The sequence below is a fragment of the Sinocyclocheilus anshuiensis genome, unplaced genomic scaffold, assembly GCF_001515605.1.
Source record: "Sinocyclocheilus anshuiensis isolate Anshui unplaced genomic scaffold, SAMN03320099.WGS_v1.1 scaffold1203, whole genome shotgun sequence".
Classification (NCBI taxonomy): domain Eukaryota; kingdom Metazoa; phylum Chordata; class Actinopteri; order Cypriniformes; family Cyprinidae; genus Sinocyclocheilus; species Sinocyclocheilus anshuiensis.
In genome coordinates, this window is record NW_015539980.1 from 503,174 (window position 1) to 512,616 (window position 9,443).

The window sequence follows — 9,443 nt, forward strand, 5'->3', positions numbered from 1 at the left end:
CTCGCGCTCTCTCTCGCGCTCTCTCTCTCTCTCTCGCGCTCTCTTTCTCTCTCGCTCTCTCGCGCTCTCTCTCTCACTCGCTCGCGCGCACACACACACACACACGATGCGCAAAACTCCGTCGCATCATATGACCCCTTTAAGACAGTAAATGCAGTCTGTTTTTTTAAACAACCTGCATGTAATCAGACTTTCTCACTATCTGATAATAAAGCATGAAATAATTTCCTGAAAATTATACAATCATTGGACCATAGCAAATCATCATAAATCCAAAGTAATAACAGTATACAAATCACTACTTACGGAGGACACAGGTATGCATTTAAATTATACAACCAATTATATTTCTTTTTAAAATTGTATCTTGAGATGTTTAAAAAGGTATTGTAACCACAATTGCATGGTTTGATTTTGTATTATTTCAAAGTGCCTTTTTCTAATGTTTTTTTTCTTCTTTAGATAATCGACCCATTTGTGGAAGTGGAGATTATCGGTCTACCAGTGGATTGCGGCAAAGAGCAAACCAGGGTGGTTGATGACAATGGTGAGAGAGCAATATCCCATGACAGATTTTATATTACACACACAAACAACAACACAGCTTGCCATTTAACCTGTAATTGTTGGGGGATTGGCCATTAATGTATCATTAAACTGTGAGACCATTATTTGGAGTGTTCATTGTTATGTGTGTTTGTTTGGAAGAGGTGGGATAAATTTATGCATGATACTTGCACCAGATATAATCTCAACCTGCATTTCCCGATCACTAAACAATTCAATAATTCATGAACTCGATTTACATTTACATTTGGATTTATTTTCTTGCAGGCGTTTTCTTACTAAAGCAACTTCTTACTTCTTACTTTTCTTACTAAACTCACAGGTGCATGTAGAGTGGTATTGAGATACTAAAGATTTAAAAAAGGAAAGTGACATTTGAATTTTAAATGTCATCAAATGTTTTCTGAAAAGTGGAGGCTAGATTTAGTCATTAGGGGTGGTCAGACTATTGAGGAATGTGTAGATGCATCTCGTAAAGACATAACCCAGAGAAATTGGCTAGGTGAATAGAGGTTTGGAAATGGGCTTGTTTTCTGTATGTTTTAAGACATGAAGTGGCTGTAATGGAGATAATTTTGGAGAGGATTTCTGAGGAACCGCTCACTCGGTATGGGTTGATTTTATAATGACACCAGGTGAAAAGAGAACAGCATTGGCCCAAGGATAGAGCCCTGTGGGACCTCAGATGCTATAGGGTACAGAATATTGAAACTGATCTTTGTCTACTTGTATGTTAGAACTTTTGTCCAAGAATGACTATAGATCTGCTGTCAAATAAAATGGACAAGTCCAAGAGAATATTATTTGAGTGTAAAGGTACTCTGGCAGGTTTAAGTAATTCAGTCACTCTGAGGCAAGCAATTTCAGTTAAGTGGCCTATTTTGAATGGATTGTGAAGGTCAAGCAGGTAATTTTGTTGGAGTGAAAAAGGCAGGTGAATATGAACATTATGACACCTCCAATCCTTTCTTCCTTTCATTATATCTGCATAAATTCACGCTATTTTATATTCCCCCTCCTCTATCTTTCTGTCTCAGGATTCAATCCTATGTGGGAGGAGACACTCGTCTTCACTCTTCACATGCCAGAGATTGCTCTTATACGCTTCCTGGTTTGGGACCATGACCCAATTGGCCAAGATTTTATTGGCCAAAGGACCATCGCCTTTAACAGCATGATTCCCGGTACCAACTTTTGTTTACATATTACACTGCTTTTTATATAAGAAAAAATATTTGTGACATATCAGGCATTTGGAATATATGTTTTTCCAATGTTTAGTGCATCCTTAATTTGTGTATATTTGATTGTCAGGTTACCGACATGTGTATTTGGAAGGCATGGAGGAAGCTTCCATCTTTGTTCATATTGCAGTGAATGACATCACCAGTAAGGTGAGCACTTCTTGTGGTTTGCAGGCAAAAAAATTGTTGGTGCTATTGTGTGCCGAGAGCTGTAACTGGCATTGTTAATCTGCAACTTTAAAAAGATAATATTCTTGTCATGTGCTAAAAGACTGTAGAAAAAAGTCTCAAAATCCTAATATTGATTCCAGCCATTAGGCACGGCTTACAGTAAAAATATGATGTTTATTTGTTTTAGACTGCTACAGTAGGCTCTTAACACAGCTAAATGGTAGTGTACAAAAATTACACTTAGAAATTGTTTCATATGTTTAATATGTCCTCCTTACTAATTCTTGCCTACTAATTTTATCAAAGTAGGCTTTATTTATTTATTTATTTATTTATCAGATATATTTATAGTCATTTGTAACACTTTCCACAAATATAGTACAAAATAGAACATGAAGTCAGTCTTTTTTTTTTTTTTGTGAATGAATGAACAAATACTTTAGTTGTTGATTATCAACTTCCAGAAGTCAAAATAAATATTATAAGAGCTGTTTTATTTTAAATGTTTTTATATGTGGTTTTCAACTCTGTAACTCAAATCTGATACAGGTCTGAATAAAATCCTGATTTATGTGATTTTATTCTGTTTTAGATTAATATTAAAAGCATAAGCATAAAATTTGTACATTTATAAAATTAAAAAATTAAATGTAATCTTTTGCAAAATGGGTAACATGATTGTAGATTCACTTTAATTGAATCTACAATCATTAGATTCACTTCAATTGATTCAATTATAACATTTATGTATGATTGTACTTGTTAATAACCATATTCATTTTTAAAACATGTTAATGGAAGTGGTACAGACCTGTATCTACCTATTTTCCAAGCTACATTAATTTTATGTAATCAATTTTATTTTTCAAAATATCTAATAAAAATGTTTTTTTTTTATTTGTGCCACTAATGCTATGAAAAAATAAAATGAATAGGACAGTTTGATTCTGTTCATACAAAGTGCCACATGATGTTGTAAACATGCTCACTGCTTAATTATGTCATGCTTTTGTCCATAATTTGTGCCCTACACATTCAGCGTCAACAACAAATGTTATTTGTGTAGTTTGTCTGTTTTTCCCCTTCTCCCTCTTTCTCTTTTTTCTTACTTCTCTTTCTCTTATGTTTGTGATTTCAGTGCACCCATCTTAGTCCAAAAGCTGTCTATAGAGGCAGGAAATTGTTAGGATCCTCGTTCAAAACTCAGGTGTAGTGAGACCCAATCAGCACCCTGCATGCTCCCTGCAAACCCCGCCCTCCCCCCCCACAGTGAGCGGTTAAGCCCTGATTCATTTGCTAGCCTTCACAATGCCAACTCATACAAAATGAGTTGTGACATAACTGTGACTTCCTTCCTTGGCTGCATTCTCATTGACCCCTAAAGTAGATCCAGTGTCAATGTCCCTATAGCAGGCGACAGTGTTCACTCCAATTTCACTTAACTCAGGGCATTTAAGGGCCATGATAGGGTTTTGGCTGCCTTCTGCGCAGTAACACTGCACTCAAGCTGTAGAGTCCATGAGAGAGATGCGTTTATCTTGGTTTGTGAAGTGTGTTACGTCCTCTCTATTCCTATCCATGATTATGAGTGTCTACTATGAGAGCTGGAGTTTAGCAGGTACTTTTTTACATCCTTTTTCTGAGCCAAAGAAATATCTTGTTCTTGTTGCTGTAATTGTGTAGAGTAGCATAAATGCATTAAAATTACAAACAAATGCATGAACGTATTTGACGCAATATTAGTGAGGAGATCAGATGGCTGACAGCACTTTGAAGTCTCACATGGATCTACTTGAACATGGTTCATGAAATGACACTGGGTGTTGTGCAGAGAAACAGAAAAATTGCTAGTTTTAGTGCATTCATTTACTTATTAATTTATTTGAGTAAACAGACCTTAACTATATTTTATTACTTAATTATTAACATTATATAATAAAGATTTCAATACCTTGCGTCTCATTTCCAAGCAAGTTAGGCATCCCCTACATTGTTTTAGATGAGTCAAAATAGATCACCCAGAGTCATTTTTTTAATCAGAGGTGGTTGGACATAAATGTCCTGTCACCTTTCACTTGACATTTATTCCCATTTCATAGTTATTAACACTACCACCACAAATTCCCAACATTGTCCGCATCTTCATGTTTAAAGGTCTGTGTTAATAGCCCACATTTTGTCTGTTGATTCCAAAATTGTGCTATAACAGTTGTCATTTAAATTGTCACTGATTTCTAATGGTAACACTTTTTAAGTTGTTGAATTAGATTAGAACAGAACTTAACTTGTGGATAAATACTACTTGGCAAATTATCATAATAGGGTTCTCTTCAAATGATGTTGATTATGTAGCTGGTATGAAAAAAAAAGAAAGTTTAGTTGTCTGTATACTATGCTGAAAATCTTAAACCACCCCAGTGAGATTAGATGGCCACTAAGCTTTACTGCGTTTTCCAAAAGCATCATAAGCTTCTGTAGATTGTAGAAAACGTTGGCTTGCAATGCTTTTGGGAAAAGTAGCTCTTGCCTCCACTTGTCAGGCTAGTCTGGTTTAATGGTTTTAAACTACCCAGGCTCATTGGAAATATGTGCCTCTACATTTCTGCAAAACTCAAAAAACATACCTATACGTACAAAATCGCTGCAGCTTCCAGTTGAAATAAAGACTAGAGGTAGTAAATCTCAGACAACATTTATTCCTTTTTGCACAAAATATGATTTACAGGGCCAGAGTTTCGATTAAGCAAGCCTAATAGTCGCACAATTCCTTGCACAGTTTTAACATGCTGCGGGATTTGAAAACTGATCCTTTTGAACATTATTGTCACATATACTGCTTCATATGTATGGGTTTTGTAATGCAGTAGGTTTGCTCGGTAGCTCACCCAATACGGCGTTGTGAAGCGCTCCAGTACAGCATGCTCCAACAGTACGCTCCAAACTCCTGTAAGTTAAAATAGCACGGTTGCATCAGTGAATACATTTCTATATCACTTTTACATTCATTAACCTTTTAGTGACACTTACCAACATTAGAATTCTGAACCGCCGCAATATGTACCTGAAGAAACGTACTAAAAACATGGCCACGGTCACAAATTGATTGCTCGTTTTAGCGCCACTCACTGGACATTTCACTTTGAAACTGCCATGAAATGTGCAATAAGGTACATAATATCAATGTTGCAGAAACCTCGCCGCAAACACATATTTCCAGTGAGCCTCGGTTGGTTTTAAAGGGACACTTTAAGTTGATTTAAGTTATTTTTCCAGCTGGGCACAAGATATCAGAGTGGTTTGGTAGGCAGTTTTTGCTTGGTTAATTATTTCGAAGAAGAATCTATGAAAGCCAATTTAAGCTAGTTAAGGTTCTACACTACATCTTGTTTAGATGATTCCATTTGTCTTAGATTCATATTGCCTACTGATTTTTCCGATGTCCCATTGCAGGTTCGAGCAGTCAGTGGTATAAAAGGACTCTTTCACAGAAACCCAAAGCAGGCATCTCTCGACAGCCATGCTGCTGCTCTGCTCAACCGTAAGAGCACCTTCGGTGCTCACCTCCTGCGCCGCACAGCCAGCGCCCCCACCAAGGGCCAACCCAAAGTCAAGAGGGGCTTCCCCGAGATCGCCATTGACACAAAAGATTGCAGCTCGGAGGGCGCCAGTGAGGAGCGAGAATCAGAAGAGGGGCCACCTGTCCACCACAACGGAGATACTGCATCTGCAAAATCATGGGGTCACGGCACCAACGGGCAGCTTCACCCTGATGACAGTAAAGGTAAGAGTGCTTTCTTTTCTCCAGAGCCCCGTGCTACACTTTACCGAAACGGGCGCAATGAGCGAACCACTGAAGCGAGCCAACAAGCTGCGACTTCTGGATCCATTGGATGAGAAGCCAGGAGTATTTGCCCGTGTTGCTATCAACAGCTCTGGGCGGGTTGGGATGACTTCCAATTGCATAAAGTGTGTAACTGGCTCCAAGGAAAGTCCAGACTTGGAGAGGAAGGTTACCCAGCACAAGCCTGCTCCCCTTAGACCTGAAAGGGTGTCTCGGTCTCCAACACTTTCCAGACAAGTTCAGCCAGAGCCCATTCTCAAACCACAAGCCTTGGCCCTAACTGACTCAAAGCCCAAACCAGATCTTCAGGCTCTACCCAAGCCTGTACCCTTACCTAGATCGAGGGCCAAGGCCAGACAAACACTGGCTGCACAACCCCTTAACCCCACTGAGGACCCCACTGTCAGAAATGATCGCTCATGTAGCGTACCGCGGCGACTCTTTCGGTCCCTATCCACACCACCTCCTCCAGTTCCAGACAGCAAAACTAGCCTTTGTTGGCAATGCCCTGCCCCACCCAACTATGGCAGCAACTGCAACGAGACTAGATCTGTGAATGACGTCAAAAGATTGTCTGATAGCGACTCTAGCAGCTGTGACAGTCTGGCCAGTCTTGATATACCCACCATATTCCCGACGCGGGGAATGGAGAACCGAAAGCGGGCCGCAGGGACACTGCAGCGCGAGATGAATGCTCTGTTTGCTCAGAAAATGGAAGAGATCCGCAGTAAATCCCCCTTGTTTTTCGCTGGTAAGGTGTTTGTAGTTAGATGGATTTTAATTGTTAGAATATCCCAGTGCCTCCGTAGGATAGTTTTCAGTAGGTTGTGATGGAACCCAACAAATACCCACCAAAGACCTTGTGGATGGTGTCCATCTCAGTGAAGGCTGATCCGCACTAGAACTGGTCAATGTCATCAATGGGACCCTGTCACAGAAACAAGAATACTACATATTAACCATCACTGTTTGATATTGACTGGTTTTAATGTGCATTATTTCCTCTTAGTTTCTGTGTCCTTAAATCAATATCCTGAAACCAGATTTAAATGCAAATGTAGCTGCATGGTGACAGTGGGGGCATCAGTAACTGACACAATGAGGGCATCCCATCAATGCTTCTTTGTGATTTTGAAGTAATTGTTTTAGGAAATTATTATAGAGCAAGGTTGTGCCAACATGTATATTAATTACTATGATAAATGATCTGTAATTCCCTTAGCAAAACCTAATTAACTTTTAAGAATACTGAAGAAAAAAAACAGCCTTCCATTAAAAAGAAAATTTCTTTCCCTTAAATGGAGAGAAATTACCATTGTGCAAAGTCTACAATTAGTTTCTATGGGTTCTAAGGAATAGGGCAAACATCTGAGACAAAGATACTTTGATACTTAAAAGAAAAGTCCACTAAATATATCTAAATATCTAGATTCAACCTTTGAGCAATGAAAACCTCTTTTTGGGGCTATTACTAGGTTTCCAAGTCCTCTGGAAACTAATAAAATGTAATAATAATGGTGAATACAATATAGTGAATGTAACTCATACTGTATATAAACATACATACTATATATATATATATATATATATATTTTTTTTTTTTTTTAAATCCAATAATCATAAATGAAAGGAAAAGTCATTGTAATTCATTGATCAAAATTTGTGGGTGTGGGGACACTCCTACCAAACTATGCATGTTTTGTATGTTTTTATCTGTTTAATGCAGCAATGTAACTGATTTTAGTGCTGTCACAAGACTATGAGAGTCACAAGACTCTTCTGTAAGGAGTGAGGATGTGTTTCTGCCCCACACACTTGAGCAAATACAAACCAGACGCTCCGCTTTTACCACTGGGGCAGGTCTTGAAATCACGGAATTTCTACATGGGGAATATTGGCTGACTACCTTCTTGCATGTTGATTTAGGGGTTGGGAGTGGGGGATTATCATATGACTTATGAATGAGTGGGTGCAGCTGCATTTTCCTATTCCTAAAGGTATCATCTACATTGTAGGTTCTCAGCTCCTCATGATCATGGTGCTAAACCCTCTTAGTACTCATAACTATTTAGTTCTATAAACATTACCTTCCCATGCCCCCATTCTTTATTGTGTATCTATAAATCCATATTAGAACAAAGCATATATGTTTTGTCAGTGCAATTTCCTGGTGTACCAATCTTCCTCCCTTTTGCACTGTCCTTCTGTTTCAATCTGCACTTAACCTGTTAAAACGCCTATTTGTTCCTTCCTTCTTGCATGCTTTCTATCCTTAGTGCAAAACTGAAGGGCTGACCAATTACCAGGTAAAACGTTTTTCACCATTTTGTTTTAATCAAGCTCTTTTTTGTTCTTTGAAATTATGTAATCTTTTTCATCATGATGTGTGTTGTGTGTTATATTCAACATCATACACCTTACTGAACATGTGCAAAGAAACAGCATCTGTTGATCTAAAGTGTAAATATTTATATTTCTGCCATTTAGTAGTACTTGCAAAGCACATATTAATGCCTTATTCTGCATGACCATATTTTAGATCCCTTAATCCAATCCCATGCCTAAACGTAACAACTACCTTACTATTAATAAGCACCTAAATAAGTTGTTTATTGAGGCAAAAGTTGTAGTTAATAGTTAGTTAAAAGTGAGAATTGGTTCAAAAACTAAAGTCTGACCATTTATGCTATGGACATAGTGATCAAATCATGCTACTTGAGGAAAGGCGTGTTATTTTCTGAAAAAGATCAGACTTGTGATATTTGTTTGGCAGATGGCAAAATGAGGATAAAAACATATATTTGCATTTGGGCTTGAATTCCATTGGATTATACTTAAACATTACTCTTTCGTCAATGAGAGAGGGATTTAACAAGATCACAAGAAAAAACGCTTTTCATAAAGCCTTAAAGCATTTCCGTTTACACAATACTAACAGGAGAACAGTGGAAGTAACATAAGAATGATGAAAATGTGATGTTGAAAAGGTATGGAGCGTTGTTTTCCTGAATCCCCAGCCTTTGTGCTAACCTTATGTTTTGTTTACTTCTGCATTTACTTTTGCACCTTTGATGGGTCATGCTGTATATACCAAATATAATTTATATTTTTAATTAATACATGCATTTTTTGTCTCTTTATATTTTATATAATTGTATTATGTTATTATTTAAATACAACACATTTGTAGACAAAGCATGTTATATGTTTGCAATACATTTGTGTCCAAATATGTGGTTTTGTTGAATTGTGCTTAAAGCTGAAGTGTGTGTTTTTCATCATAAAAACTCCTATCCAAGTTTAATATGCAGAGACAACTTTAAGGCATTTATAGGTTGATTTCACCCAAAAGTATAAATACCATGTCAATGTGGGTCATTCAAAATATTGTTTTGACACAGCAGCAACAGCAGACAATAAGTAGTACATTAAAATACACACTTCACCTTTATTTTTCATTTTGTTTTGCTGTAAATGTGCTATGCAAAAAGGCATTATTTCATTCATGTGCAAAAATATTGCTGTATATTGTTGGGCTTGCTGACATTCATGATGTGTGTGTGTGTGTGTGTGTGTGTGTGTGTGTGTGTGTGTGTGTGTGTGTGTGTGTGTGTGTGTGT

General features: G+C 37.6%; 1 protein-coding gene across 10 annotated transcripts in view; it reads left to right on the forward strand.

Annotated features, from left to right (window-relative positions):
• Positions 1-9,443, forward strand: part of LOC107687112 (1-phosphatidylinositol 4,5-bisphosphate phosphodiesterase eta-2-like) — a 137,246-nt gene that overhangs the window by 124,827 nt on the left and 2,976 nt on the right. For all 10 annotated transcript variants that reach the window (XM_016484312.1, XM_016484310.1, XM_016484309.1 and 7 more), the window contains 4 exons: positions 463-547; positions 1,605-1,751; positions 1,882-1,961; positions 5,433-5,763. In XM_016484312.1, coding sequence (XP_016339798.1) covers positions 463-547; positions 1,605-1,751; positions 1,882-1,961; positions 5,433-5,763 — 643 coding nt within the window. The remainder of the gene's footprint in view (positions 1-462; positions 548-1,604; positions 1,752-1,881; positions 1,962-5,432; positions 5,764-9,443) is intronic.